The 18,642-nt window shown below is 36.7% G+C and overlaps 1 protein-coding gene across 1 annotated transcript in view; it reads left to right on the top strand.

The window, feature by feature from the left end:
• Nucleotides 1–18,301, top strand: part of TRAPPC8 (trafficking protein particle complex subunit 8) — a 90,756-nt gene extending 72,455 nt beyond the window's left edge. Inside the window, exons 23-29 of the mRNA XM_060028853.1 lie at nt 1,630–1,698; nt 1,789–1,847; nt 4,189–4,362; nt 7,819–7,920; nt 9,865–10,010; nt 16,209–16,298; nt 17,264–18,301. Of these exons, the coding sequence (XP_059884836.1) occupies nt 1,630–1,698; nt 1,789–1,847; nt 4,189–4,362; nt 7,819–7,920; nt 9,865–10,010; nt 16,209–16,298; nt 17,264–17,498 (875 nt within the window). The 3' untranslated portion in view covers nt 17,499–18,301. The remainder of the gene's footprint in view (nt 1–1,629; nt 1,699–1,788; nt 1,848–4,188; nt 4,363–7,818; nt 7,921–9,864; nt 10,011–16,208; nt 16,299–17,263) is intronic.
• The last annotated feature ends 341 nt before the right edge of the window (nt 18,302–18,642 follow it).

The following is an 18,642-nucleotide window of genomic DNA, read 5'->3' as shown; positions in this document are numbered from 1 at the left end:
CTCTGCTCCTGAGGCTGCTGGGAGAGATTTCCCTTTTTCTTCTTTGTTCGCACAGCTCCTGGGGCTCAGCTTTGGATTTGGCTCCGCCTGTGTGTGTACGTTGCCTGAGGGCGTCTGTTTGCCAGGCAGGATGGGGTTAAAGTAGCAGCTGATTAGGGGGCTCTGGCTCACTCAGGCTGGAGGGAGGGAGGGAGGGGTATGGAATGTGGGGCGAGCCTGCAGCGGCAGAGGACAGCGTGACTTGACGTTGCAACAGCCTGAGGCGCACCATGTTCTCCTGGGGAAGTTGTCCCTGGATCATGGGACCCTGGCAGTGGCGAGCTGCACAGGCTCCTAGCAGGGGTGGTATGGATAGTGACCTGTGCTTGCACACAGGCTTCTTGGTGGCTACAGCAGCAGCCTTAGCGTCTCATGCCCCTCTCAGGGGTCTGTGCTGATAGCCACAGCTTGCACCCATCTTTGGAGCTTGTTTAGGTGGTTGATGACTTTCTTATAATTAACTTTTGTAAGCATTAAATTGTGCTTTCATTACTTTACATGACTGTAAGTGAAATTACTGTGTTAATCTATTCTTTCCCATCTTTTTATTCCACATCTTTTCTATTTGTATATATTTTTTCTTTTTTAAAAAATTCAGTTGTAAAATCAGTGCCTGAATACATGGTCACTATCAAAATTTCGAACAGTACAGAAACATATAGACTAGAATTGTAAGTTTCTCTTTGTTTCCTTTACTATTGGAAAGTTGGTTTTTCTGTGTGTAATCAAACTTGTGTGTTGAGTGGCTTTTCTGTGTATTTGCATACCCATATAACTTGAAACAAAAGAATATTCACACTTGTGATACATACTGTCAAATTGTTTTCCAAAATATTTCCATCATTTTATCATCCTGCTAGTAGTATGAAAGTGCTTAGTGCTTGTAAGAGTAGATCGAAGCTGGCAAAATATTTAACTGTTTCTGGAAAGAATTGTACAATGTATTTTAAAAGATTAAAAAAAAATGTTTAAACCCTTATCTAGCCTCATAGTAATTCTTATTTTTGGAATTTATACAGAGGAATTAATTCAAAATATAAGAAGATCCATATATTCAGAGCAGTTTATTGTAAGATTATGTTCAATAGAGAAAAATCAAATGGAGCTTTAATGTGAATTAAGCTACAACTCAGATTATTTTGTGGTCATTAAAATATATAAGCTTTTAAAATACGTCACAATAGTGGGGAAATGCATCATAGCAAATATGTGCATATAGTAATATTGGTATAAATCATCCATATGAAAAAAATATTGATAGGAAATGCAGAAATGATAGAGTGGGGGAATTGTGGACTCCCTGGCTCCCAAGTTCTAATTTTTCAAATTTTCTGTTTATCTATAATGTCATACATATCTGAATATATATGTGCATATGAACATGCATTTCAAGAAAATTTAATCTTACCTTTTTAAGGAGCTGAATGAGATTTGCTTTATTGAGAGGAAAGCAAAGATGCTTTTCATTAAACACTATTTATAATTATGAAATATTTTCCATTGTGACTGAAGAAGTCTGAGTAATGAATTAGGTTTTACCATGTTATAAACTGAGAAAGATACTTGAAATTTTCTCTTTTCTCTTCCTAGATGCCAAACTTGCGAATAGGGAGAAGGGAAAATTTTGCTTCAAGGCAATACGATGTAAGGAGGAAGAAGGTAAATTCATTTTACTGTCACACTTTCTTAAATGGTTATTTTATATTTCATGCCAATGATATGATTAGTTTGTTCTCTCCTGTTTTTTAGTTGCTACACAGTCCTCAGAAAAATATACCTTTGCAGATATCATCTTTGGAAATGAACAGGTATGCGAATAAGCACAATAACGTTTGATTTTAATAAAAAGTCACAGTCTGGAGTATCTTGACTATTTTGGTAAAACTATTGCTTTAGTAATCCCCAAATTCTTTGGTGGATGAACATGTCAGCTTTGTTGGGTTTTGCAACTTGTCTTCATGCCCCAAAGCAAACAAAAATGCTATATGGAATATAGCATTTTAATTAGTTATTTAAATTTAACTTTCTTTTAGAGTGTAAGATACTCATGAAATAAGTTTAGTCCTTGGGATTAAAGAAACAGGATTATATGAAGGAACCTGTTTATTTGGGAACGTGGTCACAGTGGAACAAATAGATGATAACCCTCTGGATTTGGGAATATCATATGGTTCTATGACCCAAATAATAAGCTGTTTTGTAATTTTAAATGTATTATTGACTAGGGCACTGATACTCCCAATAATTATATGTTAGAACCACCTTGAGAGTGGTTTTCAAACTTTGAAATAATGTTCATGTAAGTCACCTGGGGATCTTGTTAAAATGCAAATTCTCAGTCAGTGGGACTGGATGAGACCTGGGGCTCTGAATTGCTAAAGCTTTGAGGTAGGTGATCTTGAGGTTATCAGTCTGCACCCTCTATTTTTTTTTAATTTATTTATTTTATTTTTGGCTGTGTTGGGTCTTCGTTGCTGCGCACGGGCTTTCTCTAGTTGTGGCGAGTGGGAGCTACTCTTTGTTGTGGTGTGTGGGGCTTCTCATTGCAGTGGCTTCTCTTGTTGCGGGGCACGGGCTCTAGGTGCGTGGGCTCTAGAGCACAGGCTCAGTAGTTGTGGCGTGTAGGCTTAGTTGCTCCGCAGCAAGTGGGATCTTCCTGGACCAGGGTTCCAACCCATATCCCCTGCATTGGCAGGTGGATTCTTAACCACTGCGCCACCAGGGAAGCTCTGCACACTATTTTTTATCTAGAGAATTTTTATAAAAATGAAAGCTTTGCTGTCCCACCTCTAAAGCTCTGGCTCATACTTTGGGTAGAGTTTGGGAATACACATTTTCATCCAGCTCTGCAGATAATCTGAAGAGGTGATTTGGGGATCTGCTTTGAAAAATACGGGCCAAATTCCCTGTCGTTTTGTGCTGTTACTAGTATTATTTCTTTGTGTTCTTCTCCTTGATAATTCCAAACATACTTAGACTTTTGTATTGTGCTTATCATTTGCCTTCATCTGACCCACTCTTTGTACTATCTTTTGGCCATTTGAGGAAGCGGCTATTTAGAAATATCCCAGAGCACCAAAAGTCCAATAATTCCAGAATGAGTATGACTTCTGGACACTGTGCTTCCTTGCTTCCTGAATGGTTGAATTTTAGCTTTTTGGACTTAAGTTGTTTGTTTTGTTTGTGTCTTTTTAAAAACATTCCCTAGAAACATCATCAGGACCCTTAAATTATATTAAGGTTGTAATTTTTATTATATTTATTGTTAATAATTTTGTATAGGAGCACTGCAGATGGCATAAACAAAGACATTTTCCCTTTTGATGAATCTGAGTAAATAGAACTCACCAGGCACTACACGTTGATGAGATAACTATGTGGACAATGGTTTACCAGAAAAAGTTCATGTCTAAGGGGGAAAATATATGTATTTATTAATATTTAATAATTAACTTGAAGCTTAACAGCTATATAATATAGTTTATAATGCAGGAAATTGTTAAGTGTAGAGATTTTACTATGAAACACAGTAGTCATTAATTAAGGGAAATTCTGTAGTTCTGAGTCTGTTTAAAAATCTTTTCTCTTGTTCTCTCCCTTCAAGTATAAAAGCCAGGTTAATGCCAGTGGCTTCATTCGTTCTGTTTCATTGGATATCACTTAGTCTTCCAAGTATTTGAATGGGAAATATTTGTTATTTTTAATAGTTAAAAAAAATCATAATTTCCTTTTAACAATTTACTTTTTAAAAAATTGAAGTATAGTTATTTTACGATGTTGTATTGGTTTCAAGTGTACAGTAAAATGATTCAGTTATACATATATATGTTGTTTGTCAGATTCTCAACAATTCACTTTTTATTCATTTTCTTAGAGATACCCATTTACCCTCCCTGGATACTTAGAAGGTTAAAGCCAGTGCCATGGAAGTGTAGATTTATGAATTTGAGCTTCAAACTTTAAGATTCAGGGTAATTTGTGCCAAATATTTTAGGTATTCAAGTCTTAGGGTGGCCGCCTTGTATTCAACCAAATTGATAAGAAATTACTGAATAAGCCTTTTGGGTATATGTAAGTTGTAGAAATTTAAATTTTGGCAGGGTATATCTAATTGAAAACACATACAGACAAACGATTTTCTTTTAACAGATAGTAAGTTCAGCAAGCCCCTGTGCAGACTTCTTTTATCGAAGTTTATCCTTTGAATTGAAGAAACCACAAGCCCAGTCTTCTCTGCATACAGAAAAGCAGTCAATAGAGGACACTATGAGATTAATTCAGAAGTGCAATGAGGTGGATTTGAATATTGTTGTATTGTGGAAGGTATGTGTTGTTAAATTATTTCAGCAAGCCTCACTTATACTTGATTCTTAAGCTGAAGAGTAAATGTAAGCTGCTCTTTATATTTTCTCTGCTTAAATTTTCCAATTTGAATATTGAAATAGTTTTATAAGTTTTTCAACAGTTCCAAAATAACTTTTTTTTTTGCCTAAAGGGAAGAATTCATTCAAATTAGATGACTTTATTCTGTGTTACTTATTACTTGTAAGAGGTACTGAGAATATTGTAGACATGATAAGCTCCATGAAAGCAAAAATGCTGTTATTAAACTCTTTATTGTGAGCATTTTCAAACTCTGAAAAAGGAAAAATAGCACTATGAACCTCTAAGTACCCATTACTTAGGCTCCAACAGCCACTAATTTGCTGCTGTTCGTTTTCACCTATTCCTTTACTTTGTTTTATTTTTACCTTCCTTTATTTTTTAGCTGCAGTATATATTTTTTAATGACATATTTCATCTGCTTTTATGTGTACTTCTAGCAGATAAGGACTTTCTTGTTTAATATAACCCCACCATATTACTATCTCACCCAAATTAACAGTAATTCTTTACAATTATCTAATTGTTGGTCTGTGTTGAAATTTTTCAGATTATTTGAAAATATTTTAATTAAAAAAAATCAGATTCAGCTAAGATTTGCACATACACATGGCAGACCAGAATGAGGTTGTTTAGGCATTGGTCTTCCCTAAAGTTAACTGTAATGCAGAAGAGGTTTATTTTTCACAGTACACCCTTTTGTATCTTAAGTATGTATCTTTTTTTTTTCCACTGTAGAAATGATTCTACAGTGAAATTTAGGATCTTGCCCAGGGATATTCACCTGAACTATGTGAGGAGGTTTGATTTTGTACTCTCTGATATAAGGCCTAACATGGAGACATGCTCATAGTAGATGATTAGAACATGTTATTTTAAATTGATTCAGATGTTCTAAAGTGTTCTTTTTACTAAACTGTACACTTTTAAGTAAACTTTCTTGAAACCAAGCTGGCTTTACATGAATTCCAGTAAAACTGCTTAAGCAAATTGATACTTTTGTTGACTATAGAAGGTGAAGGTGTTTAATGTTAAAAAGATAAGTTACACGTTATTAGTTTGAAATCAAATGTTCTTGGAGCTTAGAATCAAGAGAATCCTGGGCTTCCCTGGTGGCGCAGTGGTTGAGAGTCCGCCTGCCGATGCAGGGGACACGGGTTCGTGCCCTGGTCCGGGAGGATCCCACATGCCGCGGAGCAGCTGGGCACGTGAGCCATGGCCGCTGAGCCTGCGCGTCCGGAGCCTGTGCTCTGCAACGGGAGAGGCCACAGCAGTGAGAGGCCCACATACCGCAAAAAAAAAAAAAGAGAATCCTGTTTTCAGGCTCAGTAGCATTGCCCCTTAATGTAAACCACCCATCCATTAAATGTATGGTAGACCTTTAGCATTTGTAGCTGTCACTCCACAGATTCCTGCCATGTAACAATTTGTAATATTCGTGAGACAAGATTTTGAGTTATGTGTGCTGTATTCTGTACTCATCGTTGAGCCCACAGTAACCTTGGTGGGGGCGGGGCGGCCAGGGGTTATCTTTCAAAAAATCACCCTGAATAAAAACCAATTACTAGTATTGCTGATTATCATTGAAGAAGAACACTACCCAAGATTATGATACTCCTTAGTTAGAAAATGGAAGTTTGAATAGATTACAGGATGGAATATTAAATTTGGTAGGGGCTAGTAACTATGATAAGTTTATTATTCAATTCATTTGAGGAAGTGACTAGTAGATTTTCTTTAGTGAAGACTCTAGATAGTGCACAAAGGACCCCCTTGAACGGAAGAAAACTTGACAAGTCATTTAAGTTGTGGAGTTGATGCATAGGGAACATAGTACTCTAAAAAATTATGATTCAGGAGAAAACTAAGACCTTGGACAACGTTTTTGTAAAAAAATTTAGTTGGTAAGGGGGTATAGTATAACTTATAACCAATCTTAACCAAAAATAAAGGTTTGTTTTGAAAAACTAAGACTTTGTGCAGGAAAGAGAATGCATTATAGGGTTATACATGGCTATGGGTGACTTCTGTTTGGTCCCTGAGACCATTGGAAAAGATGTGTGACCTGTCTCAGGATGTTATCTATCAGTTGTCATCCTCTCTTGATTAAAGGTCACTCCATCGAGTATTTAACTCCTCCTGCATTTCTGGGTTGTGCATGGATGGGTGCTGAGCAGGTCCTGGGCCTGCCTCTGCCTTAGTGCAGCAGTTCTCCAAGTGTGATCCATGGATGGCAAATTGTCACTCATGATAAGTATAGAAATTGAAAATAAACATTTAGGAGTGTTTATAGCATTCTGACTGAGTAATTTTGAATCTGTTGAATCTAATAGTAAAAGAAATTGGGCTTATCAAAAAAAAAATTAAGCATCTGTATTTGCATAGTGTGACAGTACCAGTATATCAGAGCCATGTACAGATTTTATGTTCTCCAACACAGAAGTTCAAGAAGAAAAGTTACGTGCTGGAGTAAGTGTTTTAATTTAGATGAGATCAGTTCATTGTATAGGAAGAAAAAAAACTTTTTTTTTTCTCTTTTAAGCATATGTATCAATACTTAAATTTAAGATCTCCAAGGACATGGCATTTCCACTTCTAGGATTTATGATTGTACTCACTGATTCTGCTGCATTATATGATAAACCCTGGTACATTTCAGAAGCAAGACGATAAGAAAAAGCCTTGGGAATTCCCTGGTGGCTCAGTGGTTGAGAATCCGCCTGCCAGTGTAGGGGACATGGGTTTGAGCCCTGGTCTGGGAAGATCCCACATGCCATGGAGCAACTAAGCCCACGCGCCACAACTACTGAGCCTGCGCTCTAGAGCCCACGAGCCACAACTACTGAAGCCTGTGAGCCACAACTGTTGAAGCCCGTGCACCTAGAGCCTGTGCTCTGCAACAAGAGAAGCCACTGCAGTGAGAAGCCCATGCACCGCAACGAAGAGTAGGCCCCACTTGCCACAACTAGAGAAAGCCTGCACATAGCAATGAAGACCCAACGCAGCCAAAAATAAATAAATATATTTTTAAAAAAGAAAAAAAAGAAAAAGCCTTTTGCCTGTATATTGGCAGTCCAGTAAAGAAGAAAACTTGTGTTATGTATGGCACTGTTCTTTTGGACTAGTTTCTTAAGCGCTCTAGAGAAAATTGGAAAAGATTTCAAGAAGTGTCTCTCACGTATCCAGGCCAACTGTTTTATATTGAGGCAGAGCAGATTTTGACAGATACTTAATTGATTGAATGAATGAACAAAAGTAGAAAGGTTGACACAGCCATGAGTGTTGGTAATTGATAGATATTAGCCATAATACCTCTGCTTTCCATCAGATATTGCATTGGTTACTTTTGAGGTTACTGCCAAGCAGGCTAACATTTTTGTGCTTTGTACTTCTTAGGCATACGTAGTGGAAGACAGTAAGCAGCTTATTTTGGAAGGTCAGCACCATGTTGTTCTTCGCACTATAGGAAAAGAAGCTTTTTCATATCCTCAGAAACAGGTAATGACAGAGTTTGCTTTGGGGCCTTCCTGTGAACTTGTGGGGTTTTTTGTTTGGTGGTTTTTTGTGTTTTTGAAGGTATCTGGTTTGTGCAAGCTTTTATATTGGAATTTGAGTTGGGGCTTGGTGGCAGAAAGCTGATTAAAATTAGAAATGAACATAAATTGATTTTAAAATTCACTAGCACTTCATAAGAGTATTGAGATGCATTTGTGATCTTGGGGTTTCCTAAGATATATTCTTTATTGAATCTAGAACTCACAGTTAGCTTGAGAGGAAGGGAACCATATTCTCTATATTATCTTGTTTGTTGTTTAACAGGCCCATACCATTGCAGAACTCTATGGGGCCTATCATACAGTGTAAAGGATGGCCTCTGGAGTTGTGCAGAAGTATTTACTTACTTTTCCTAAAATACTGTTTAATCTTACCAAAAGTTCTCATAGTATGTGTAAATATTTAAACCCAAATCTGTTTCTTACTTTAAGAAAATTGTTTTTCTCAAATTGATTTGATTAGTTAAAAAAGTCCCAAGTTTTAATTGCAAATTGTCATATTTTGATAATTTCGAACATCTCAAGGCAAGGTTTTTCACTTAGAAAATGAAACAAAGTGATTTCTATAAAATTCACTCAAGTTATAGTCCCATTTTACTAAAATACTGTGTAGGGCATATCCTGTTTTTCCTCTGTATTTCACCTTTGAAATACTTTATATTCTCTTTATATGATTAACTGAGTTGGGAGATGCAGCATGTTCATCATACTAAGAATAATATATTTGGAGCCCAGAGACTTTCAGATTGATGGCCTAGTGCAAGTTACTCGCATAATTTGATAAACTTTTAGCTTACATATAAAACGGGTAATAGTACTTTATACCTTGCCTCTCTTGTGATGGGACTGTCTGTCATAAGGTTGAATCAAACCCTTATTATAAAACTACTGTACAAATTGTCCAGCACTCATTGCAAAAATACCTGTTGTTGCTTTTAAGGTAGAAGAGAGGGAAGCTTTTCTAAATGTTCCCTCAGTAAATTAGCTTCAGGTTTTTGGTATCCTTTTCTGGCCGTTGTTCGTTTGTATTCCTCCTGGTAAGTAGTATGTAGAGATTCATTTAGTATAATTTAGAAGTCTCAAATAACAGCTTATTTTTCTTAGATGATTAGATTATAATAATAGTACATTTTTTGGACTTTTTATTAAAGTGTAACGTAAATGCAGAATAGTGACTAGGTCATTGACTCTTCACAAATTGAAGAACACTTCAGTATAAGGAGGACCCAGGTCAAGAAAGAGAACATGACCCGAACCCAGAAGTTTTGCTCCTGCTCGCTTCCAGGCACAAGTCTTCCCTCCTCCAGAGTAAACCTCTAGTCACTCACACTAGCTATATTGAGACTTTTACATGTATGTTAACCTTCAGTTAATATAGTTGAGGCACTATAATCTGTAAAAACTCAGGAAGCTATTTTCAAAAATGACTCTTTAAGGCAATTTTAGTTTTTCAACTATTAAAACAGATGCTATACAATTGAATATCTATAGCCTAAGTACTCAGCAATTTTATTAGATGAGAACCACAGCAACTTTTGAAATTATTATTATTGTAAACCCCTTTTTTACATATGAGGAAATTGTCTTAAAGTATTAAATAACTTATCCAGGATCACAGAGCTAATATGTGAGGTTGCTGGATTTCAAGTCTAACCCCAGCACATAATAAATAGAGAATGAATAAATGATTACAGATCCTAGTTTTTTTATCCTAGGTTGTATGTATTGCATATGATTTCAACTGTTAGTTTGTTAGTTTTTACAGCAGAAAAAGTATTGTTCATGCTTTACTTTATCTCTACTGGTTTTAACTTCTTTAGTTTGTGTGTGCTATACTTTATTTTAACAAGGCAGTGTTTTTATTGTCATATATTTTTTCTTTTATCAGGAGCCACCAGAAATGGAACTATTAAAATTTTTCAGACCAGAAAACACTACAGTTTCCTCAAGACCATCAGTAGAGCAGCTTTCTAATCTCATTAGAACGAGTCTTCACTATCCAGAATCATTTAGTCATCCTTTTCATCAAAAAAGGTTTGAGATGTATTTTTGTTAACATTTTTCTACAATATACACACCTGTGTGTGCATGCACACACAGACATACACACATTTATTAATAGCATTAACCCAGATATTGAAGAAACAATTTAGAATACTATTGAGTCTGTAGAAATTGCCCTTAAGTAATTTACCCTTTACTATGATTACCATATGTTGCTGCTGTAATTAAAAGATGGGTATTTCCTCAGCCAGTTAGTTGTCAAAAGTTTTCTTTTGGGGCTTCCCTGGTGGCGCAGTGGTTGAGAGTCCGCCTGCCGATGCAGGGGACACAGGTTCGTGCCCTGGTCCGGGAAGATCCCACATGCCGCGGAGCGGCTGGGCCCGTGAGCCATGGCCGCTGAGCCTGCGCGTCTGGAGCCTGTGCTCCGCAACAGGAGAGGCCACAACAGTGAGAGGCCTGCATACCGCCAAAAAAAGTTTTCTTTTGATGAGCAGGTTTATCATTAAGTCAAGAAGAAGGAAAAAATACCGTCATTTTGTTTTTGTTTTAAGTACAGAAATTAAATCTAAGACATGACTATAGTATAGACTCATCAAACAGTTTAAATTTAGATAGCATCATTTACTTAAGATTTATTAAGTATTAAACTTTTGGGGGATTGAGGTATTTATAACTTTGGTAAATAGCCTGATCATATAAACTTAAGGTTCTAAAATAAAAAGTGCTAAGTCAGATGACACTTCAAAAAGTGGCTGGTTTACAGATATAAAAGAAGATGGAGAGAAGTCTGTTAGAGCCAGTCTGTGAATTATAACTGAAGGTATAAATTTTGGTGAAGTCACCTTGGATAGAGGTAGGGATGGGGTGGGATAGAACAAAAGAGAATGGTGACCTATAGAACAGTGGTGTTTGAGAGATGAGCTAAGGAAAAAGTCCACGAAGAAGACTGATTGGGAAGTAGCAATCAAACAATTAGGAAGAAAAGACCAATGAGGAGAAAGTGGCATCACAGTGGTGGAGTGAGAACAGTTCAAGGAGGGAGAGCAGTTAACAGTTTTAAATGCTGCAGAAAAGTCATTCATTGGCTCTGACAGTAAAGAAATTGCTCATGCTTTTGCGAAGAATGTTATTATATAGTGGGGGTGGAAGCATGATATAGTAGGTTGAGGAGAAATGGGAGGAAGTAAGTAAAGATACTCGTGTAGACCACCCTTTCAAGAAGCTGGGCTATGAACGGGGATCAGGGAATAGCCATGCAATATTATTGTTTTACTAGGTAAGATATGGATGTATTTATGGTCTTGAAGGAAATGATGGGATACAGGAAGAGCAACAGAATCCTTAATAGATGGAAAGATACACCAAAGAGTGGCAGGATTAGCTTTGGACTGAAGAACGGACCTCCTTACTATGGAAACGGGGAAAGATGAAAGTAGGGAGAAATTTTAACAAGTTTACACATTATTGGAGTGCCTTCACTTTTCGGAAGTTTATAGAAGCACGGTTAAGTACTCAAAGTAATCTAGGAAATAAGAGAATAAAGGGTAGAGAATTTTTAAAAGTGAAATTTGAGAACAGCTACTGAGAGGAATGAGGAGCTGGCCAAGGACACACAGAAGGAGTGCTGGGCAAAATTAAGATGTTGACTTAGCATCGGAAATATTTAAAAAGTAGCTTAAATGGTGCTAACCATTTTTAAACCCTTTTATCGTGAGATATAACACACAGAAAAGTGCTCAAAAATGAAAACTTGTGGCCATAGTGATTATTTTTCACAAAAGTAATACCCAAATAATCACATCTAGGGAAGAAAATAGAATATTGCTAGCAATCTCAGAAGCCCCCTGTGTACTCCCTTCCAGTCACTCCCCTGTCCATCCCCAGTATTAACAGTCATTTCTTTGCTCCTCTTTATAATTTTCCAACCAAGTGTTACATATCTGTATTTTGATTGTCATGGTTTTTAAAAATATATATAATTAATTAATTTATTTATTGGCTGTGTTGGGTCTTCGTTGCTCTGCGTGGGCTTTCTCTAGTTGCGGCGAGCAAGGGCTACTCTCCATTGCGGTGCGCGGGCTTCTCATTGTGCTGGCTTCTCTTGTTGTGGAGCACGGGCTCTAAGCCTGTGGGCTTCAGTAGTTGTGGGTCGCGGGCTCTAGAGGGCAGGCTTGGTAGTTGTGGCGCATGGGCTTAGTTGCTCCATGGCATGTTGGATCTTCCTGGACCAGGGCTCGAACCCGTGTCGCCCGCATTGGCAGGTGGATTCTCAACCACTGCACCACCAGGGAAGTCCTGTGGGTTTTTTTGAACTTTATTTATGAATGGAATTATACAGAGTATATTCTTGTTACGTCCAGTTTCTTTCACTTAATATTATGTTATTCATCAGCCATTGACGAAGCTGTGGAATTTTCATTGCCAAATGAATATGTTTGAACATACTAGAATTAGTTTATCTACTCTATTGTTGATGAACTTTTGGATTATTTTCAAATTTCAACTTTATGCTCTTGAATATTCTTGTATATATCTCCTGGTGCATGTGTGTTTGCTCCCCTCTTTTTTTCCCACATTTATCTAGGAATTTTTTCAAAGTAGTTTTACTAATTCGTATATCGCACTAGTAGTGTTTGGGAGTTCCCTCTGCTCATAACCTTCAGCAACACTTTCTGTTGTCACACTTTTAAATATTTTAGCCATTTAAGTTATTTTTAAATACTTTTGGTCTTAAATCTTTGTCTAGGTCTTAATTGCTCAGTAGTCATTCTGTATGCCTTTGACTGACAGAGGCACACTGGGGTCACTTGGGGAAATTTAAGAAATACAGATGCTTTGGTCCTACTCCCAGAGATTCTGATTCGATTGGCTGAAGGTTGGGGGCTGGACATCTAGATTACCTAAAGTTCTCCAGGTGATTCTAATGTACAGCCAAAGCTGAGAAAAAATTTCTTGTTTTATCCCTAGTGAACCTATCTTCCCACTCTTCCATAGACAGTTTTGATTCCATAATGTTTCATTTTAACCCACCGTTCTACTTTGTCCCTGTTTATCAAACCTGTCCTGCTTCGCGTACTTCCTGAATATCTTAGATGCCATGGTGCTGCTTAGTGGTTGAAACCCTGGCAATGCCTTAGAGGCTGGGATATGTAGGACTTCTCCATGTGCTTCTATTAGGGTAAAAAGCATCATAGACTCTAGGCAGTTCAGGGAAGTGTGTGAAACAGGACAGTTTTGATCAAACTAAAAGGAGAGCAGTGGGCTAAAATAAAGCATCATAGAATTAAAACTGTGCACGGAAGTATGTGAAAACAAGGCAGATTTGAGAAGGATAAGATATGGCAGTTTCTTCCAACTTTGGCTCCACATTAGAATCACCTGAAGAATTTTTGAAAATCCTGATACTTAGGCCAGTTAAATCACAATCTCTGGGAGTAGGACCTATGTGTCTATATATTTTAAATAAATCCTCAGATGATACCAGAGTGAATCTGTATCAGTTTCTATTGCTAAATAATGCTTCGTAAGAACCCACTACAGAATTCAGTAGTTTACAAGGCATTTATTCCCACGCTCATGGGTCTGCAGGCCAATGACAGTTTGGCTGAAGCTCTGCTTCAGGCTGTGGGTTGGTTGGGTTCATGTTTGTGTCACATACATTTGGGGTCAGTCCAAATGGGCAGCAGCCAGCTGGGTTATGTTCTTCTCATGGCATATCTCTGGAGTACAAAAAGTGAGCCACATTGCAGTAGCATGTTTAAGGCTTCTGTTTGCATCAGAGTCATTAATCTTCCATTGCCAAATAGCCTCTCCTTCACAATCAACAAGGATGCTCCACCGTTGCACAGTGGGAGGTGAGGGGAATGAATAAGTGCTAAACAATAATTACCATTATTATCACAGTAACCAGGATTGCGAATCAGTGAAGTAGAGGGTCAAGTGATTGGGCATCCTTGTGAAACTAAAGATCAGAAGTGTAATTGAGTGAGAGAGCTGGAGATAGTGGTCAGAGAGTGGAGAATCTCAGTAGTATTTCAGAGGCAGTTATTTTAGGTGACTAAAACAAATTCACAGTATGGTCATGGAAGTTAGATGGCTGAGTTTTGAATAGTATTGGTGGTCATGGAGGTGACAGATCAAGGGTTTGAGAAGGAGTTGAGTGAGTTGTCTACCTTGACAGTAAAGTTCTCCAAAAAGATGACAAAATTCAGGATTGAAAAGAAGAAAGCAAACTCATCCAGAAGCTTTTAATAAATGAAGCCAATAAGATGATATGGAAGAAAAATCTTGAGCAATGTTTCCTGTCTAGATGGTAGGCCTCTGCTTGACAGATATACTAGATTAATTTGGGGTGGGGGGAAGAGGGTGAAGCAGATATTTCGAAAGACTCATCCCATCCCCCTCCCCCAAAGAATCTCTGCTGTACTGAGTTACTGTCACTGGTATTAGTTTGTCAGTATGGGGACAGAAAAAAAAGAATAAAAACCTTGGAGTAGTTTATGACCAAAAAAATGAGGTGTTTTTATAGGAGAGGTAGGAGGAAGAACTCAAGAAGTGGTATTGACTATATTAATGAGACATTCTGGCTAGAGATATGGAAGATATTGGAAGAAGAACAGCATGTGTTATTGAGAGGACTGCAGAGGAAGCTGTGTACTCAGCCAAATTTCAGTTAAAGTAAGATGTAGACATATAAAGAGAGGAGACTGAGGATCTAGAGGAGTGTTGTTCATGATATAGAAATGTGGGAGGGATGGGACAGGGAAGAGGTTTGGTCATAGCAGTGGAACACAGGGCAGCAGAGGAATGAAAATATGAGAAACAGCAGGTGACCAGAGATAACAAAGATATGAATCAAATAAATTGACAGGAATTTGTGAAGAATAGTAGAAAATTGGGAATGGGGGCTAGTGAGGCAGTAGCCCCCATTCCCACTTATTAACACTTAGTATGATGCCTAAGGTTTGCTGGGGAGATGGGGGTGCTATTCACTGAAGCAGTGAATGGAGGAAGAAGAGGAATGAAGGTAATGATTTTGGGGCTAAGAAACATCCAGATGTTCTGATTTCTTCTTTTACTAGAAGCATTTAGATAAAGCATGGAGAATTTGAGGCCCAAATGGTAACAGAATAGCAAAGTTTCTGAGGTTTTGCTTTGGGTTACAAATTATGCGATTGGAATTTAACTTAATGGGGTGCTCTAGACTGGAAACCTATTCGGTAGTCTTTGCTGTCCTCTTTTCCTTGTTAGAAGTTTGTGGAGGAGGTAAGGGCATAGCACCGGTACAATCTAAGAATAAGTCTTTGAAATTATCTTAGTTTTTGTTTAGGGAAATCTGTTATTTGCAGTATGGTTCAGAAAGTATTTCTTAGTAAGAGGATATAAAATTTCTGAAAGCATAAAATATATTATCTGAGCAGAATTTTAAAGTTAATTTTGTGGGAGCTTATAGAATTACTTTTTTCTTTTTTACTATCCCTTTGTTCTTTGTGTTAATAGAGTAAACTATTTTCAATAATAGTATGTAACCATTTGTGCATAGATACGTTCATTTATTATGTTCTTGATTTTAAATCTGCACCAGTCTGTTCATTAGGTCCTCTTCTATCACTCCATGTCCTTTCTCCTATGCTTTAGTGATTTACTAATTATAAAGTGAGATCAGAAATTAGGTTAACTGAGCAAATGTGTCTACTTGAAAGGGCTCTCCTCATAACTTGCTGTACAGAAATAATTATCATATTCTCCCGAACGTGATGGCTTTTATGCAAATTTGATAGAAGAGCAAATGTCAGTTCTCAAGATTAAGTAATTTTCACGAAGCATAGAGAACAGGATTAGTTGTTGGCATTTTCATGATTTTTTATCTCCATTGATCTTTCTTAGTTGCGATTATTCTGTTTTGCATTTTGGGAAATAACCACCTAGAAACATTTTGGTTATTTTTTCAGATTAGCTTTAATAAATATAAATAAAATGGTTTTGTAGATGTATATATTCTGGTATTTAGTATTCAGGCATTGTATTAATATGTTTTACTTCTTGTTTATGCAAATAATTTGGCTTGAGTGATTTTAGAATTCAGTTTTTTTCCTTACTTGAATCTAATTGTTTTTGAGGAGCTTATGCTATTAGGTACTCTTAAGTTTTATTTTCAAGAAAGTGGGTTTTTTTTGTTGTTGTTTTTTAATATCCCGCTAACCTTTTTTATTTATATTTTTTCCACAGCCTTTGTTTAGTACCAGTGACTCTTTTACTTTCCAATTGTTCAAAGGCCGACGTCGATGTAATAGTTGATCTTAGGCATAAAACAACAAGGTAAAGATTTATTCAGGGCAAGTTTATTTTGCAGTTAAAGATTGATTTGAAAGCAATTTAATATTTTGAAATTATGCAAATAATTACCTAACATAGAGAAAGTTTACTCAGGCATGCCTTTATTTTTTTGTTTAGTATTAAGAAGTGTTAGAGAAGACTTAACGAAGATTGTCTTAGAATTTCAATAGTGGCAAATGGAAAGCAATTTCCAAAAGCAGCAAATTATTTTGACCAAAGACAACAATTTTTATAAAAGTTTGTTGGTGATAAAGAACTCTAAAATTGAAAATCAGCAAGTTCAGAATAGAAGTTTTTTTTGTCTTGTTTTCTGATTTATAAAATAATGCTTAACAACAACAACAACAACGAAAATGCTGGTCCATACTGGCACTCCAAGATCTAGATGCTTTTCAGAATTCAGAAATTTTGGGGTTTTTAGAAAAGCAGTGTGAAGCGTAAACTGATTATTATTGTATAACACTCCAAACAGGATCTGGGTTAGCTGTGTGAAATCCAAACATTTTGTGTATGATTATGTGTATCATAAATTAATTTGCTAATGCCTTATTGGTAGACCCTTGGTTGCTTTCCATTTTTCAGTATTATAAACAATTTCAATATTATAAGCATTCTTATATGCACATTTATTTTTATGTATGGATAACCAAGTGGTTAAAAGCTCAGGTTTGAAATCAGGTTCCATTATCTACTAGCTGCTGTTGCGAGTGTTAAGTGAGATAATTCATTCTTAACATTGTGCCTGGAACATAGTAAGTGTTAATAAATTTTAGCTATTATAGAAATTGTAATGTTAGCTATTGCCGTTATTGTTATTAATACAGTTGGTGTCATAAAATAATTTCTAGAAATAGAATTGCTAGATGAAAGGGATGTGTTATTGGGACTTTGGGAAAAAATTTATGAAGAAAAAAATTCTCCAACTTACTACTTGCCTCCTCCCTTAGCCCAGAAGCATTGGAAATCCATGGATCATTTACATGGCTTGGACAAACACAATATAAACTTCATCTTAAAAGCCAGGAGCTTCACAGTTTGCAGCTGAAAGCATGCTTTGTCCATACAGGTGTTTATAACCTTGGAACTCCTAGGGTATTTGCCAAGTTATCGGACCAAGTTACAGTGTTTGAAACAAGTCAGCAGAGCTCCATGCCTGCCCTGATCATCATCAATAATGTGTGATAACTTACAAATTTGTACTGAAATCCACAGGAATCAGTTTTATTTTACTGAATGGTTTTTACAGCAGTATTTGAAATACCTAACTTGTTTGGGAGGTTGGTGTTAGATCATTGTAAAATACTTTTGATTTGTCAATTTGTTGATGATGCAAAGCACGTTGGACTGAGAGTACTTAAATTCTTTTTTTGTATTTCTTTAACCCCTGGTAATAATTTACATGCTCATAATACAGAATTTCAGCATATCCATGCACCTTATTAAGCCCCACTTAAAACCGGTGTCTAAGTCTGCTGTTACAACTTATCAATGGTATATGAACATTAGGAGATGATTTTGAGGAAGAAAAGGCCTTGTTGGCAATATTCCTGTTAAGCCATTAGTCTATAAATTCCAGCTTTACTGTGAAGTTCTATAGAGTGTTAAATACAGACTTTGCTGTCTTGCTTCACACAGTTCTCTAAAATCAGTTTTGAACGTTGGTTATAGGGTCTTCATACTTCAGTATCTGGTTGTTCCTATGGCTTATACATAACTTTGTAAAAAGAAGAACTTTTTTTTCTGATGCTTTGATTATAGTTTTGGAAAGAGTTTGACTCCCCCCCCATTCATCTCAGCATACAGTGCACTATTTCACAATATGAGATTTTTGTCATTTAAATTATCATATTCTTTATTATGTAACTTTAACAATTGAGATGATCTGTTTAAAATATAAATCTACTCAAGTTAATTAAAAATCAGCTTTTCAAAAATGTATTATATTTATAACAAATATACTGTAAATAGAATAAAGACATGCTATTCACTGTATAGATTTATTAGACGCCTTTTTTAAAAAATTCTGAGAACTTAACATATTATTGAAAATGAATGTCATCCAAGACTTCCCTGGTGGTCCAGTGGCTGGGGCTCCGTGCACCCAGCACAGGGGGCCTGGGTTCGATCCCAGGTCAGAAGCTGAATCTCACGTGCGACAACTAGGAGTTCACCTGCCGCAGCTAAAGTTCCTGCATGCTGCAACTAGAAGGTCCCGCGTGCCGCAGCTGGGGATCCCACACACTGCAGCTAAGGATCCCGCACGTCACAACTAGGACCCAATGCAGTCGAATAAATAGATGGGTAGGTGGATATTTTGAAAAAAAAG

This window comes from Delphinus delphis, chromosome 13 (assembly GCF_949987515.2).
Source record: "Delphinus delphis chromosome 13, mDelDel1.2, whole genome shotgun sequence".
Classification (NCBI taxonomy): Eukaryota; Metazoa; Chordata; class Mammalia; order Artiodactyla; family Delphinidae; genus Delphinus; species Delphinus delphis.
This window is presented reverse-complemented; position numbering and strand designations above follow the sequence as displayed.